Source organism: Betta splendens, chromosome 22 (assembly GCF_900634795.4).
Source record: "Betta splendens chromosome 22, fBetSpl5.4, whole genome shotgun sequence".
NCBI classification, from domain to species: domain Eukaryota; kingdom Metazoa; phylum Chordata; class Actinopteri; order Anabantiformes; family Osphronemidae; genus Betta; species Betta splendens.
This window is the reverse complement of record NC_040900.2, coordinates 14187328-14205112: the sequence shown is the minus strand read 5'-3', so window position 1 is coordinate 14205112 and position 17785 is coordinate 14187328. Positions and strand designations below refer to the sequence as shown.

General features: G+C 47.6%; 1 protein-coding gene across 2 annotated transcripts in view; it reads left to right on the top strand.

The window, feature by feature from the left end:
* Nucleotides 1–2603: 2603 nt before the first annotated feature.
* Nucleotides 2604–17785, top strand: part of alk (ALK receptor tyrosine kinase) — a 229898-nt gene continuing 214716 nt past the window's right edge. Inside the window, exon 1 of one of the 2 annotated variants that reach the window (XM_029139744.3) lies at nt 2604–4209. In XM_029139744.3, the coding sequence (XP_028995577.1) occupies nt 3441–4209 (769 nt within the window). In that variant the 5' untranslated portion in view covers nt 2604–3440. The remainder of the gene's footprint in view (nt 4210–17785) is intronic. The other variant, XM_029139745.3, reaches the window with a different exon arrangement.

Here is a 17785-nt window from a genome sequence, read left to right as displayed (position 1 = left end):
TTCTTAATCAGAAGAGAAAGAAACTAGTTAAAGATAACACGTTTTCAACAAAGCAGCAATTACTAGTGTTTTTTATCATTGTGGTCCATCCATAGTCCACACGTGCAACAATACCTAAACTGATTAAAGACACCAAATTTTGCTCTTCTGTGTCCCTGGTGGTGCCCTCACTGTTGAAACAACAACGCAGCTGAACATAGAAGAAATCAGCAGGTGCAACAACAGACTCACTAGACTAGCTGTAGCTTTACTACAGACATGAGCAAAGGACATGAGTAATGGACGTGAGTAACGGACGTGAGTAATGGATGTGAGCAATGGATGTGAGCAATGGACGTGAGTAATGGACAAAGCATAGGAACAAGTTCAAATCTGAAGAATCACTATCTTAGTAGCTGTTTTCCAATTTCAAGATTATTAGTAACAAATTCATACCAATCAATATCATCGAACTTTGACTTGAGTTGCAAATTTATATTAATGTTTTTTTATGATTGCTACCTGATAAACATGAACAAGAACAAATTAATTCTTGGCATTGCAAGTTGTCCAAAAGCAGAAAACAAACCTGTAATTACCTAAACAGCTAGATTCTTCTCTTCGTATCTCAGAGACCTCTTTGCGTCGCTGTCCATCAGATACACAGCTTCTGTCTGAGAGCTCCTGTCTGGTCCTCTGGGTGGCAGAGCCTTTAGCTTCAAAGCTCTGTGGAAGCAGCTTCCAGTTAAGCTTCTGGAAGCAGACCCCTTCCCCACTTTTTAAGACCAGGCACCTTCCTTCTTTACAAAGCTTATATAATTCCAGACGGTTCAGGTCACTGTGAACCATCCCTAAGCTGCTATGGGCTTAGCTGCTCGGGGACCTGCTTCTGTTGCTGCCTGTTATTGCTTCTCTTTTCCCTCTCATCTATCTTTCACCCCGACCGTTCGAGGCAGATGGCCGCCCACATTGACCCTGGTTTTGCTGAAAGCTTCTTCCTTTATAATGAGAATGTTCGTCTTCGCCAACGTTGCTGTCAAAATGTAAAAATTAAATATTTAAATTCTTGCTCGTGGAATTTGTTGGGTTTTCTGCATCACTGCGTAAGGTCCTAAACTCTCCTTTCTTAAGAGCCTTGAGATGGCTTTTCTATGTGAATCGGCTCTATATAAATACAACTGAATTAAATTGAACGCCTTAATAAGTAATGAGCGTCACCTGTGTAGTTCCTGAGCCTTAAACAAGGACTAATGTGCACTCAGCAAATCATGGCTACTGTAGCAGAAAGAGCCATAACAATGAATATGTGATTGCATCACATACTAATGCTGTATGGGACAGAGATAATAAAGACAAACTGGGTTAAAGCACAGCTGCAGTGCAGAGCACCACGCTCGGCTGTGGCGTTGGCTCCCGCTGATGGGAATGAATGTAGCAGCCATGCAGTAATCTATATTTTTATCATTTTTTCACCTGTCTGTAATTATTTACAGCACAGTCGGAATTCTGTAAGACCCATCTTTCGAACAGTTGGAGTTATTGGGGTGCATACAGAGGGGTGATCGTGCGCAGTCACACACACACACACACACACACACACACACACACACACACACACACACACACACACACACACACACACACACACCTTTTCCCTTTCAAATACCCCCCTGACAATGTAAATGCATGGTTTCTATTGTAATCTGCTTGAGTTTCTAATTCCATTACAGCGCTTGATTCTTTTTAATGACATGCACCTGCCACAACTGTGACAATCACCGAGGAATCAGCAGACGGGTTTGTTAAACCGTTTGGAAAGAAAAAAATGATTTATGTGATGTGGAGACAAGGACATTTAATTTTAATAAGGATGCAGTTTACGTCTATCTTTATAGGTAAGATTACAATCAGAACGGGATGCGCAGGCGGTCTTCCGTATTAATCGGTTGTTTTCATTGTTAGACGAGTATAGGAATTAAATATGCTAATAGGTGTTGTAAACGTAAGCATGTAAGTCCAAGCACGGAGCCACAGCTTCTCTTTGGAATCTGAAGCCTAATTTGATAACGCCGTCATCCCCAACTTTGCTGTCACGAACAGTTTTCACAAATCTGCTGTGATTCCTCCGCTCGCAAAATGTCCACATCCTCGTCGTATCGTCTTCTAGAGATAAGGCTCTAATGAGACTGTGTAAAAAAGCGCAGAGCAATTACAGCATTAATGGATTTGTCAGTGAAACCGACGAGTGTGCATCACCACAAGTATGAGCGGACGCCATCTAGCGGGTCCGCATCAACTTTGGGCTTGAGAGGGAGAAGGCGAGGGGCGCATGTGTGTGTGTGTGTGTGTGTGTGTGTGTGCGGGGGGGTCTGTTTTCTCCTCCTGCCCCACACACTGACCCCTTGATTCCCAATTACAGAGGTGGCAAACTGAACTGACAGGAAGCCAAAGACAACTTCCTGGTGTTTTAACACACGCTACCACCGCTGCGCATTGGACATAACTAACCCAAATTGGCTCCAACCCAAATGCTCTCCCTATAAACCTATTTGATTTGCGCACAACCGTGAGACTAATCCAATCCAATTTCCGGACACGCGGAAGCTCGGTGATTCATTGAAATATCCACCAGAGACAAGCTGCGGAGCCGCGCCGCTGTACCTCCTAGCATTTGTCATTTCTTTAAAACACGGGCTCTGGTACGGCTGCGCTGAGAGCGCATCACACGCGTCCGTAACAGCGGAGGCTCTGCTCTGCCTGCTTTTTTTCGCCAGGGAGTCGTGTTCGGAGAAAACGACTTATTATATTGACGTCAAACGAATGTGTGCATGACTTTACCGCGCGCGCCGGCACGACAGAGGCGACGGAGGCTCCCGGTTCTGGCTGAATGCGCACCAAAATCCTCAGCAGACAATTAACCTGAGACGCTGCCACCGGGCTCTTCAATTAGCCGAGGCTGGGCGAAATGACTGTATTTTAAACTTTAATGCACGACAGGCTTCTGGAAACTCGTTGTGAATTCAAAATTTAGTTGTGAGGGGAGAGAGCGACGCAGCACCCCGCTGCTGACAGAGAGACCACTTGTACCGCCGTCAAAACTGTGCCAAGAGACGGGGAGTCTTCGGTCGGACCCGACCGGCATATCAATCAGCGTCCCGGGGAGCGACTCACTGGGTTCGCGACGACGGTAAGAGGCATCGGAGGCGAGGGTTGGAGCAGAGAAAGGAGATGGCACTTTTTATTTGTCATTATAGAAAGACTGCAACAGCCACTGGAAAACAAATGTAAAAGCGAGTTCTCTCCGTCTTGCCACGGGTGCGCACCGGCGAAAAGGCGCAGGACCCGCAGGATCATCGATTCGCACCTTGTGCGCTGCGTATATGTGACAGGAGCACATAGGAAGCGGCAAACGGCGGGATAGGGTGTGCTTCTGCCAAACGAGGGACTCAAACTACTAAACCATGGACGCCAGGAGACTGTTTTTGCTTGTTTGTTCTGCGGCATTTCTCGCTGGGCTGCAGTGCGCCTCGCCAAGGACCACGGCGGGGATGAATCCCCCCACCGCCGGCTTCAGCAACACCAGCAGCGGCGGCGGCGGCGGCGGCGGCGGCGGCAGTGGAGAAACCGGGGGAAAAAGAGACTTGAACCAAACCATACAATCTAGGTTCAAGAGGAAAACCCTGGCGGTGGATTTTGCCGTTCCGTCTCTGTTACGCTATTACCTGGCGGAGTTCATAAAGAGACCCCTGAACGGCGACTGCCAGACTTTTAGCGGATGTTACACGGTGCGCGCAAACTTGAAAATGCACTGCATACCTTTGCAGAAAACCATATCTACTTTTGTGGAGCCCAAATCAGCCACGGACTCGGCGCTGAGGAACGCGTCTGCCGAGGGACAGCTCCCGTTCTTTCACCAGCGGCCGCTGTCCAAAGTTCTGAAATTGGGCTTGACGAAAGCCAGCAGGAAGTCAAACCAAGTGGTGGTGGAAATAGGAGAGGATATCGTGAGGACCGGATGCGGGGGGCTGTCTGTGCACGAGGAGGCCCCGGTTTTCACTCTGGAAATGGACCTCACAACTATCCTGGAGTGGTGGCTTGGCGCAGAGGGGGGGCGACTCAGAGTTCGGCTCATGCCCGAGAAAAAGGCGCAGGTGCCCGGGATCGAAGACTGGTACACCGCGGCCATACGCGCTGCAGACCCCCGCCTCTCTCTCCAGATTTCCTCCCGGGGTGAGTTCCTCCCCTCCCTTCGCCTTTGGTTCCCGCCTGTTAGTGCCGAGCAGGTCTAATTCATGTTGCTCAGTCACGGCTGCGATATAAGTTTTGCTGTGATGAATTGTTGCTATTGAGTCGGGCCTCGTGTGCCGTCATGGGGAAAAGGAGGAGGTATGGAAATGTCAGCACATAATGGGGTAGACCTGCTACTTGTAAGGGCCTGATGGGAAATGATGCGTGTGTGTGTGCGTGTGTTAGAGGACAGTAGAACACAGAGAATACACGCAGTCCGCTGCTCCGATCTCCAGACTCATGTTTCATTGATGCCAACAGCGGCGCTGCGAGCGAACTGCGTGTTGATTTAATTCCCCAACTCTCAGATTATTTCCAGAGGGGATCCACGCTGGGCATATTCAGTCCCTGTATCGTTATCACTTATGTGATGCTAATTATTATTTCATTTGGTGGGAGTGGGGGAGTTGATAATGACGTGCCTGTACATTGCATAAGGCCTATATGTAATGATGTTTAAATGAGAAAGACCCCAGCAGGTCTCCTTCGCCGCCATGGTGGCTCCTTAACAGCGCATTCTCAATTCCCTGAGCCGCCCGGCGCTGCAGGAAGGTTGGAAATTTAAGAGAACGAGTTTTATTTTGATTAGGCCCAAATTAAGCTGTTATCTCCAAGAAAGCTTTAACACTCAATACTCGAGGGTCCTTCCCTCGTTCTTCTGAGCATCGGCACAATCAGTGTAATTGCTTAATCACTTTGATGAGGGAGGCTGGCCCAGAAAACTGCAACGGAACCTATCAGGCACAAACAAAAAAGCAAAGCAGAGGCTGGCTGTGGGCAGGAGACCTGCTGTGGGCTCGTGTGCACAGAAGCACATGCAAATGCACACCTAGGACCCGACAGCGAGGTATGAAATGATTGATGAAAAGTGTGTGTGTGTGTGTGTGTGTGTGTGTGTGTGTGTGTGTGTGTGTGTGTGTGTGTGTGTGTGTGTGTGTGTGTGTGTGTGCGCGTGTGCGTATGCGTGTGTGTGTGCTGGTGGAAAAGCATTAGAGTGGACCACTGCTGCAGCTCAGCAGGCAGTCTAACAACACAGCTGCTGGTGTTGGCAGGTGAGAAGCCAGCAGGGGGTGTTGTCATGGTTTACACTAGTAAAGACATTAGCTGTTTTTTTTATTTATTTCGTTTTTTGGGGGGGGCACTTCTTTCTCATTACAGCCACTTAGCGCTCAAGCTGTCCCAGTGGAGTGTCTCAGTGGCTCTGCTTGGGCTGGGCGGCTTCCAGCTGTGAAGGGATCTAAGTGGGGAAACAACATCTGTGACAAGCTGCCATAGTAGTTCTAACTTCATAAACAGCTACGTGGAAGTCCAGAGTGTCCTGCTGGTACCCTGCGGTACACGGAGGAGTGTATGTCCATCTGAAAGCCCGACACGCCAGTATACCCAGTTTCTAGGTTCTCCCCTGTTTGCCATGCATGCACCGCAGCTTCCAGCGTGCATTCAAGCCATCGCAGCTGGTGGTGTTTGCAGGTGGAAAGCCAGTAGGAGCTCTATCCATCATCTGCACCCTCTCATCCCCCAGGCTTCCATATCCAAGCTGGAGCCTATTGCATCTAACTGGTGAGCACAGACAGGTCACCAGTCCATCACAGGCCGGCGTAGAGGCAGATGTCAAAGTTAAAGTAGCCGTTAAAGCAACCAGTTCATTTAACCTACAAAACTCAGTCAGTAGAGCAGTTTTAACCACGTCATCCCTCTCAGCCACAAACATGTTTAATCTCTACCAGGCCTTAAAATATCAGCTCCAATATATTTAAAAACAACGAAAAAAATGCAAGTTATTTCAGTTTGGTGCAAGAGTAAAATAAAAAGAGCAGAGCTGCCAAGAATTCTTTATTACTGTAAGCCATGTTCATCACATCACATCTTCCCATAATCCAGAAACTGATCGAACCTTGCTGAGTGAGGAAGTGTGCGCCCCCGAGGTGGGGGAGAGACCAGAAGGAAACTCCCGGCCCAAAATATGAAAACATCAATTTATTCCAGGTATCCCATGATAATGAGCTGTGATAAAAACCACATGTGACTTTTTGACAAGAGGCCACGGCGCTTAGTGATTAGTGATGTCACCTCCCTCGGCGTCAGAACGCGCAGGTCAGGTGAAGCGATGCCTGTATAATTGGATGAAGGTGTTCGTGTAGGTGTGAATGCTTGTCCGTCTGCATTTGTTTTCTCGTGACACACCGGTGACCTGCCGGTAGAACCTGGCCTACTGTCCAGCGGCCTGCTCCAAAACAAGAGCTCATTGATTTTTAATGTGATCATATGAGAAAATGAAACGCAGTACGTGCTGGGATTAAGAAGCCTGTGCTTCACTCGCGTGTACGACATCGGTCCCACGGTGAATGAGGAACAAATGGCCGATGTGTGTGTTCACACACGCAGGTGGACTCCGCCACAAATAATCCTCCCGACGTGCACCCACTGCTCCCCACTAGATTACTCCGCTGCGTGTTTGTAGAGTCACGGTTATTTTCATAAGGGGTTATTGCATTATGAGCTTCTTCGAGGCGCGCCTGTGTTTACACACTGACACAGTCGCTCCGTCCTCCCCTTCCTGTAGCACACGTTCCCCCTCTGCCGGTGCCTAGCGCTCCCTCCTCCATACAAAACGCCCCGGCTACCGGCGCCGGCGTGGAAGGGCCTCGCTCTGCCCGTCGGCCCTACACTCCTGATTGGCTGCCGTGTGCGTGCGTGCGTGCATTGCCGTGATGTGCACGCTACACTTGTTTTTCCAGCCCCCAGTAAGACGCCGGCTATTAGCATGAAATAAATACCCGCCATGGCACCCGGAATAATTTGACAGTCAGGAAAGCATGCCTGTGGGAATCAAGGCATTAAACTCTGCACAGCACATTCATACTTACTCACCCTATGGGTCCTATGGGGGAGACCATTAGCCAGAAATGCTTTTATGAGTTACAGTGCTGGAGAGGAAAACAGTGCTGGGCCAGTGTCATAAAGACTTGACCTCTACTTTATTAACCGCTGTTATGTTCACCAAGCGCTGCCACAAATAGGTTGCGTGGGAGAATCATTAAATGATCTCAGTGTTGGAAGTTGGAGTAAGTGGGGACCCCTGCTTCATTAACCTGCACATGCCCACCACTGTGCTGTTTAAGACGCTTACATTCACAAAGCTGTCTGCTACAGTAGCAGGTGACTGCAGGTGTTGTTGAGGCTGTTTCTGCCATGTTGACTCCTCAACTCTGGCCCAAGCGCACACGGACGCTCCCCTGGATTCTTATTGAGCATCCTCCCAATCTGCCCTGTCTGTAAAACAGAGTCTTTATGTTAATATGTTTTAGCCATCAGGCAAATATTGCAGTTCATATTAAATCACCCAAGAAAGTCAACAGCATATGATGACGTTCCATTACATGTTTATACATCGTTGCTCGAGGATGTTTTGTGAGAGATTTTGTCTTGAGAAATGAAAATGCTTTTAATTTTCCTCTTTCCAAATGTCCTTTGCTTGTCTCCTGGCAAAGACGTTGGCTTTACTAGCCCCAAAGGAAGGAACCAGATGAGTACTGACGGTGTGTGAGAGAGTGGAGTCTGCTTTGGTTTTGATCCGCGGCATTGTTTCATTTATTTAACTTCATAATGTCCTTTACGCACTCATACAGTATTATATCTCACTGAGTAACTGCAAAAGTTCACCAGTTCTGCTGTGAACTGGGACAGAAAGTGTTGCTACTTTGGGGACATACTGTTTACCACCCATATGTAAATGTACAGCTTCGCTATATACAGTACATTCACTATAATGTACTGTGTACATACAGTATTTATAGAGGCCGTATATACTGTAATATCAGCTGAACTGCTGTATGCTGTTGAAATCAAGTAGCATTAGACATAATTGAAGTAACAACAAGCAGCTTAATAAGATTATTAAGCAAATTAATAAGCTTAAAATGGCAGCATTAGCATGTGACTCTGCTCTGCTCTGCTACGCTCCACTGCCCTTTGAACAGTGCTTCAGGTACTGTGTTATTAAATTAGCTCCAATACAAAGCAATGCTCCAACGGCCAGTGCTAGTGTCTGAGTCTGGGTCACAGGGGGCTCAGGAGGTACAGCTTTATCAAAATGGCTGACACTGGATTAGAGGACAGTGTCATCTGCATCATATGTGACATAGCTCATAGCTCACTTCAAGCTAGTATCGTAATATCTTTCCTACTGTAAACTGTTTTTACTGTACTGTATTTTGGAGATGTCACCTGCGGTTACATTCAATGTTTCACTTCTTAAACCAAGCATTCAGTATGTTTGTGTGTGTGTGTGTGTGTGTGTGTGTGTGTGTGTGTGTGTGTGTGTGTGTGTGTGTGTGTGTGTGTGTGTGTACAGCCTAAACACAGCTTGATGACACCCTGCACCTGTTGACCTTTAATTTAGTCCGTCCAGATGGGAGGCGGCCGTGCCACAGGGAAGGGGACATGACATTGCCAGTGAGCGCTTGGACTCGTGGCAATCAATGTAGCTCCTGACATTTAATGCTTGTATCAATCACCCGCTAATGGGGAAATCGATAAGAAGTCAGGATGACATGCCACTTTATTATTTATGCATTTCTATGATCAGTTCAGTCAAGGAGTCGGTGACAGGTCGCGACACCTCTGCGGGCCCATGAGACGCGGCCCGGCTGATCAATACTGCAACTTAGGCCGAGCATGATCAAGTGTGCTGGCTGCTCGCTGGGCCCGACATGGCCACAGAGCAGCAGAAGATCCAAAGCAGGGAGAAGGAGTAAAGGATTCAAAAGGAAAGTCAGAACTCCCCGGCCTTTGTGTGTCTTTATCTGTGATGAGCACTGTATTGTGCAGCAGTGATGAATGTCACATTTTTCATCAGCGGTGGCTGGATTTATCGATTCATGCTTTTTACAAACATGGATAATGAGAAGAATAAACACCTTGGGCTTTGTACCATTTAACATGCTCAAAAGAATCAGTTCTGCTCGACTGAACTGAGTGGAGGCAAATGCTTCCCCCCACCCTCCATACATATTCCCCTGTATTCACATGTAGATGCATCTGATGTGTCGCAGACGTAGCAGCTTCTACTCTCACGGAAGCAAACAGCCGCGCTCGGTGACACCATGTCCAGTGTGGATGGTGGAGAAATAATGCATTTTAATGAGATGCCCCCTGAACTTGCTCAGATTCATTTCTGACAGTCAAATTCGCCAGGGCTGCTGTCAGCTTAATGAGACAGCTGATTCTTCTTGACTTAAAGGAAGGAAGGAAATCATTCACTCAGAGCCCGCGCTGGTGGAAGGCTCGGCCTGCGCGCTCGCCCTCGCATTAGTTGGCTCCATCTCCAGAGCACGGGGAGTTTAACTGTTGCCCGAAAAGACAAGCTGTTAGTATTCTGTAGTCGTCTACACTGAGGAGAAAACATGAAAAGGTGAGGCTCTAAATGAGGAGCCCAAGGTAAACACCTTGACAATGTAAACAGCAGCTAATGCTTATATGATATTAATCACCCTCATTCTAGTTAATGTTTGTGTCACTATTTTATAAATTAGCTCCACTCAAGGTGACTTTGGATGTGATTTACTCTTTTATTCTTTTTTTTGCCTTTTTTCTCCTGATGCTTAAGTTATTTATGCCACATGCTTCTTCTTCGTCTCCTAAAAAAACAACAAAAAACAAGCTGCCTATATGATTAATGGTGATGCTTACTCTACAGGAGGCCATGGCGCAGGAGTTTAGCTCAGAGCTACAGTACGTGTGGAACGAGCTGAATGTCACACTTTGCTCTCTGAGATGCTCCACTTCTATAATAAGGAGAAGTAAATAATGTGCGTAAATGAGTGGCCGCACCGCTCTGGGAGTTACACACTATACTACGTATGGAATATGCATTTTTTTATGTCCATGACAACCTGAATGCCAGGAGGCCAGCATGGGTCCAATTAAGCTCTTTTCTACCTCTGTAAGCAAGTTGTTTCATGTTTGAACAAGCAGTGTAGATTCTGTGTTAGGTGGCAATTTGTATTAATATAACACCAGGTACCAGAAATGTAAAAGGTGAGTCAACAAAAATATGAAAATATTTACTAAAAATATATTTTGAAGTACCCAGATGTGTATGTGAGCATGTTATTTGAACTACTACCAACTCTCTGCTTTGTGGATGAATGAATGATTTGCAGCTGTATTTCTAACCACCTGTGCGACTTGAGCTATTTATCTGCTAAATGCCTCTACACAGTCTGATGAAAACGATGATAGAGAAGCTGCAGTATGTTGTGTAACATCAAATCCAACAGTAATCCAAGGTAACAAAACGCAGAGTTAGGTGGTTATATATAACTAGCTATGATAGTTGTATTTCCCTGTCCTTCAAGGAGACTTTGAAGGATCTTATTTCCCTTCATATAATATTTAGAGATTTACCAAGGTGGCAGCATGAAAATCAAAGCAAAGGAGAAATGTGGAAGTCTTTCAAGGAGAGAGTAACAGACCCGTGCTCTGTCTAGGCCAGTGAAGCAGTAACACCCAGATTCACTCTGTTGTCAGATTGTCCTTGGTTGTCAGATCTTAAGCCAAACTCACATTTGAGCTAAATCACACTAGTCTCTGTGACTCCAACCACTGAGCGCCGAGCATCAGACGGTAAGACAGACGTGCCAAAGAAAAGCTGCCAACATTCACCTGGAGTTAAAAAGCCATTAACAGATGTGGTGCAGTTGCCATACACACAAAGCCTGGCCGCTTTAAAAGAGCAGCCTGAGTGCTCTCAGGCCACGTCCCCAGCTCCCTTTATGATCTGTAATGGGATTGTTGAGGAGCGCCAGCAGCATCCTCATCACAGGACAAAACCCACTTAATGGGATAGGACTCGCCATGAAAGGGCAGGGAAGAGCAGTTTCTCACTGAACCCGCTTATCCCCTGAAACTTCCATACCTCCACATCCCCTCCCCCTCCATTCAGCCTTCCAAGCGGAGGCTGGCGTGTGGAGCCCGACCTGCACCAGCGCCGCGTGTGCCGAGGCGCCAGGCGCAGATGAAACACACAGGAGGACTGCCATGAGGAACCCTGTTTGTGGCTTATCAGAGCTCCAGCCTCAGCCTGCTCATTGGCCCTGACCGGCTCAAGGGATAGAGGCGCAGCGTGTTGAGCCGCAAGCAAATACCGAGCGGCGCCGCCGCTGTTTTGAAGCGCGGTGCCTCGTGATGGCTTATCTTCTCAGCTGGAGCGAGGAGGAGCGCGCTGAAAATAAAGTTTGAGGGAGTCGCAACTTCTGCTCATCACCAACATTGCTTGTGAGGTTACAAATAGCTTTGTTTTGTCAGTCGCCCCCTCCCTCCCAGCTGGACTGTATCAGCTCTAAGTAAGTTCAAGAATGAGAGGATGTTTGAATAAATGACGTTTAAAAATACAGCCTTGGTGTGACACGGATTCGACACGTCAGTCAGTTTGTTCGTCATGAGGGCTGCGAGTCAGAGAGTTTGTCACGTGTGACAGAGTAATGCCATGTGACATGAAGACAGACAGAGATTTAAAGAGCTGCTGTTGCTGGTCATCATTATAGCACCGAGGCAACTGGGTACTGTTAGAAAAACGATTTAATGGATCCAGTGTCTAACTCCAGTGATTTTTATTTAAAGCACAAACCTGAGCACAAATGGGGATTATCGGACTAAAAGGTCCATCTCCCTTTGGTAAAGACAACAAAGACTGTACATTTTGCCCCTCATTTCCCACAACAGCACAGATGAATCCTGTTCACGGTCAGGGTATGGGCAGCCGCACAAATCCATACGCTCTGTGTGTGACGGCGTATCCAGATCCGACTCTGCTTTCATTACTTGACTTCTGTGCACGTACAGTATGCAGATTGCTTTTTGCCATCACTCAGTGTTAGCGCCCCACAGATCAGTCAGGTGTTTATGAAAAGATGGGAAGACATCACAACGTTTAGGGCTTTTCGAGGTAATCGCACGAGTTGACTTTGACACAAATGGCAGTAATGCTGCACAAACACGGCTCATGTATCACTTAAATCTGCATGAGTGGCAGCTTAGGACCGCAACGACGCTCCTGCTGGAGTGGAAGCGGTGTCACTTGGAAACGGAATGAAAACGAAGCACCCACATGAAAAGGCTGCAGCTGACTGTCGCTCCTGTGGTGTGATCGGAGCCTAAGTGGTAGGAGTCCAGACGGGGTCACGGGAGCGTCTGGGTTCACGGCTGTGCGTTTGAGCTCGGCCAGGTTTGCGTGTGCACGTGCTCATGTTGGGCCGCGTTTGACCTCACACCGGAGATCACTGTGTGGGTGTGGGTGTGTTTGTGTCGTGCTGGGTGCTGTGGGTAACTCGCCTCCTTCTCCTCTGTCTGATCTTGCTCAAATAGTATCTGGAGCCAGCAGCTACATCAGCAGTGCAACATGGGGATGGGGTGGTGGGGGGGGGGGGTCATTCCGCCCGGTGCCAGCTGGGCGACATCATGTTGACCTTGCAGCGAGTCTACGAACGGCCCTGGCCTCAGCAAACTTAATTCCACACACATCCTCCCTCTCCGCCGCCGCGCACTCTTCCTCCCGTGTACTACAACTGCAGCCTGACCTTTGCGGTTGTTCTTGTGGTGCTAAGCACAATCCGAACACGGAGCCACGCAAAATGAAGCGGCGCGCCTCGCTCCTAGCGAGGCAAATGGTTCAGACGCTGTGTCCATCACGCCTGCCGTTTTTTTACCTCAATGAATGCGAAGCCTCTGCTAACCTGCAAGGAGAAGAAGAAGAATTACCCACAATGCAGCGCACGCAGTCGCTGGAGATAGACGCCACTGAACCTTTACAGCTGCATAGAGTCACGGATACCTGTGGCAAGTGGGCGTCCGAGTTGGTGAATGGGCCGATATGGAATCTCACTCTGGTGACACAAGCACTCTGAGCAACGGACGGTACAATTCAATATTTCCTCCATTCTTAAGAAAATCCTGACTCAACTGTCATGTGCTCTGAATTCACGCTTCAGGTTTCTACAGGGGCAAAGCCGCTGACTGACAAGTATGAGAGGGGCCTTATCTGTCACCTTACAGGCATTTCATTATAAAAATGCTTGACTGTTGCACTATCACAAGATGGTGAATGCGGCCGCCTGGAGCCTGGGTTGGTAAAGGAGACAGGCTTTACCACGCATTATTTAAGGTTACAAAGTGAACTTGGACACAGTGTTTTTTTTTTGTTTTTTCTTTATCCAACTGGTGATGTGACACGGATCAAACTCTATCGTATCACACAGGAATAAAGTGGGACATGAGAGATTGGGCTGTGTTCAAAGGCGCCGGTACAGTTCTCACAGCCCTCTCCCTCTATGAGCCAAAACACTATGGAGAATCGTAAAATGACACGAGCGAGCGGGTCCATCTTCCCACAGCAGTGACAAGTCACGTAATGGAGCAGCTCCAGTGACTCAGCCTTGGAGCCGATGCCGTGGTTCTATGTAGTGTGACGGCTTTGACATGGTCCCAGAGCAGCGCTCATGTGGTCAGGGCATTGGCCCATTTAGAAAAGGCTGGCATGGAGGGGAGACCAGCCAAAGCTAATGACCTGGGGGAAAAGGCAGCGTGTTTTTCATCAGCAAGTAGAGCCTGACAGCTTCTCGATTTGACGTATCTTAAAAGTCCTCTCCCTTCTGCCCCAGACACTTTAGTTACTGATGAGGAGCCATCCTCGTTTAGCTATGCAATATTTACTGCAGAGTGCTCATTAATGACTGTGAAGGAGCAAACATATTTACAGCTAAAAACAGTTGATGATGAAAAATAGTTCACATTAATCTGAAACATTGTGGGATGAGTGTGTGTGTGTGTGTGTGTGTGTGTGTGTGTGTGTGTGTGTGTGTGTGTGTGTGTGTGTGTGTGTGTGTGTGTGTGTGTGTGTGTGTGTGTGTGTGTGTGTGTGTGTGTGTGTGTGTGCAGATCTCCGGCTGAGAGCATAGCTTTGAATTCTGGAGTGCAGGGGTCTCCCTTTGGACTGTGTTTCACATCTGCTTACACAGATGACTTGCAGGATAGTGGGTGAATACCCAAACCGAATTCAGGTGGATCTATTGCCTGAGCATGTGAGTCACACTCGGGCTTTTGTCTGGAGCTTTATTAAATACTCAGGAGACGAGGGAGGAATGAGGACCAGGCTGGAAAAGAGCTGCAGAAACCCATCTGGTCGGGTTCAGCTTCGACACAGACAGAAGTACTGTAGGTGGCATGAGCACAAACTCCTACTGTAAATAGTCACTGAAGTGGGGTTATTCATCAGCAAATGTTATTATAAAGAAGTTTGAGATGTTTTCTTTTGATCACTTAACCTTAAGCAATTGTTCACTGTTCACATTTTGAATAAATGCAGTGTCACTGCACACGCAGCAGCACAAGAACTCATCTAAGCCGCCCTCAGCAACTTGGAGAACACACACTCTAAATGTCACGCTTGAGCATTTATAGCTCAACTGCCGTCACACAGAGCTTTTATCAAATCATTATGGAAAATGCAAATGTCCAAGCGAGTGATCTGAGTTCTGGCGGCCCGCTGCAGTCGCTGCCTCATCACGGCAGCAGAACTGGAACCACTAGACTGCTCGGCGGTTCAACCTGCTAATGTCAGCGCTACGCGAGCGGTGTCTGGGTTTAGAGCATCGTATTTACTCATTTTTATTGGCTCCACTTGCCACTTTGTGTCTGTTTTCCCCTCGTCTTCCCTTTTGTTCCTTCTTCTTTGTTGCACCAGAATGTGTTTAACATATCTTCATCGTCTTTAAGTGCAGTCTTGTTGTTGTTGACGCTTTTTGCTACGTTATCTTGTCTGTTTACAGCTTTTGTCCAGTGGGTCTCCTCTTCCACTTGCCCTTGAAGCCTTTGCTGTTTTTCACTGGCCTCTATGAAGAACAGTTAGTTCCTCTGAATACCAATGGGAGGAAATAACGATAAAACTGAGCCTGATTTATCTAACACCTCAACTGTGAGTGACTGCTTGTGTTTGCATCTGTGATTACACCGTGTATGTGCGCCCCACATGACTGATGACTATCTGCGCTGTCATAACAAAGCACACACATTTTTTTAATGTTTGCCAAATTATACAGCATATGGCGCCTCGTTAGGTTGGTGGACAGGTCTCTGCTGGCCACCGACTGATTTATCTTATGTTTATTTATGTTTGTTTTGTCATAGTTTAGATAAAACTAATGAACTCATTATTCAAAATAAATAATAACGGCATTGTACACAAAGTAGGGAAATCAGACTGATCCTTTGATGAAGCAGCTCAGAGTAACGTAGCAAATCCCGCCTGTGTGTTGGGGTCAGTGAGTGTAGGCACTGACCAACCGCGACTGCGACTCATTCCTCCCCAACACAGTTGTTGCTTTTTGTATTGAACAGGACTCAATCAGGCCAGCACTGAATGCCAGCTGGCTGTTAGGGCAGTAAAAGGGAGAAAAAAAGCCAAACAAACAAATGAAAAGAGAGAGGCCAAATTAATGGATGCCAGCAGAAGCAAGGCAAAGCCCGGCTCTTACTCTGATTAAACATCAGGGCCATCAGAGGCGAGGAAGCCATTAGAGGCGGAGAGTATTGGCTTTGTGGCGCTGGGCTTCTATTTTAAAGGAAGATCCGTCAGTGCAGAAAGGTTCTGCTCCCTTGCCCCACACCAAGGATGTGTTTGGTCAAGCTGAATGAAGGGAGAATAGCTTACAAATATGTATTGAGTTTCCATTCACTCTGCACAAAAGAGCGGTTGTGGGTGAAGCTGCACGCAAACAGCTCAAGGCGAAAAAAAACATGGCACCAGCACAATCACTCTGGTGGACATCTATGCAAATTAGGATCTAGCTGCAAAAAATCTCAAAGCTAAAATAAAATGCCCTGAGATTATTATCATTAGCATAATTGCAAACCCTGCACACACCATCATTTATTCAGCATTAGCGCGAGCCGGTTGGAAGTTGTGGCACTTTGACGGATTCCGCGGCTCGCTGTAAAGTGCACGCCTGTTCCCTCTCAGAGCCCGCGGCCCTAGGTGCCTGCCATCTGGTTCATCCCCACGGATGCCAGCGAGTCGTCAGCCAAAAGGCGGGGCGCCGAGGTGCCTGCCACCAACCCGAGCGCACTGATCGATTTTCACCATGCATCCCACAGCTTTGGCAGGTGGGGGTGGGGGGGTGAAAGACACTCCAGCCTTCTGTGTGCAGCGTAATCTCCCCACGACACTGTGTTTGACACATGCAGGTACTGGGAGACTGCTGAGATGGACGCCTTGATCCCCATTTGAATAAAGGGAATGGAATTCTATTATAAAGCAGCACACGGCCATCAGCGGAGTGTGTGTGTCTGTGTGTGTGTGTGTGGGGGGGGGTATGATCCACACAGGACTTGTAGGAGAGTTAGCAGCCGACGTGAATAACTAATAAGGAAGCAGGCCATGTACAGTGGAAATGGGAAGTAATCAAGATCTAAAGGGAGCGGAAGCGCCTTGAATGACATGTTAATAGTCTCATTCCAGCAGACCAGAAAGTTAAACGGAGAGATGGACATGAAACATAACCGGAGCGTTTCCTCACATTCTTCCATGGCTCCATTTTGAACTTGACCCCAGAAGGAATAATTAGCCTGATTTGAAATCAGTATGCATATTTGTGGCGTAGCACATTTACTTTAATGGCTTAATTATCAATAGAAGAGATCAGGGTTCAGATATGTGAGATGGAACTTGGGTTAATTAACAAAACCTTCCCAGTGGACACGACGGATAGAGAAGCAGAACCCAGGTAACGCTGGAAAGCACGTGTTCATAACTCTGCCGGGCTCTAATACCAGACTTATCACCAAAAGGTCCTAAACTGGCCGACAGTGGGCCGTTAAGCGCAGCCCGCGGTTCCCTCTCCCACTGCCAGCACAGTTACTGTAGTACAGGAGAGGAGTTCAGACAGCAGACACCCACTTGTTCCGTCAGCGATTTGGGAACGACGCCACGTCGGCAGAAGCGGGCTCCGGTCCCGGTCGTGCTAATGAGGACAAAGGCCCAAATCACAAAAGCAAAAAAAAAAAAAGTCTCCACCAGCGCACAAGTGGTCAAAGCACGTCGAAGGTAAAATGATGAGAAATCAATGCGTAGGACGACTCGAACACTTCGCAGCCTCGTTTAAATGAGTTACAGCTTTGTGTCCGGTGTCTTACTTGACCCTTTTTCACACCGAGTGGTAAAATTGCAGATCCAGTCATTTCTCCCTCGCTTTGGCCCCAGCAGGAGCGCACTGATTAATTACATCTCTGTGCATTGTCTTCCATCTGCCAGGGTTACGTAGGCTATCTCCCCACGATGAATGGCTGCTTAAACTGCTGCCGTTTCATCGGCAGTCGGGGTTTTGCCACTAAAAGCCATATTAATTTGAGGACAAATGAGCCCTCTGCAATAACCAAAATGCTTTTCTTATTAACATGTGCATTGCTTTTCATAATGTGCAGAGACATTAGAGTTGTTAGACCACAGGGTATTCATGGGTTTCAG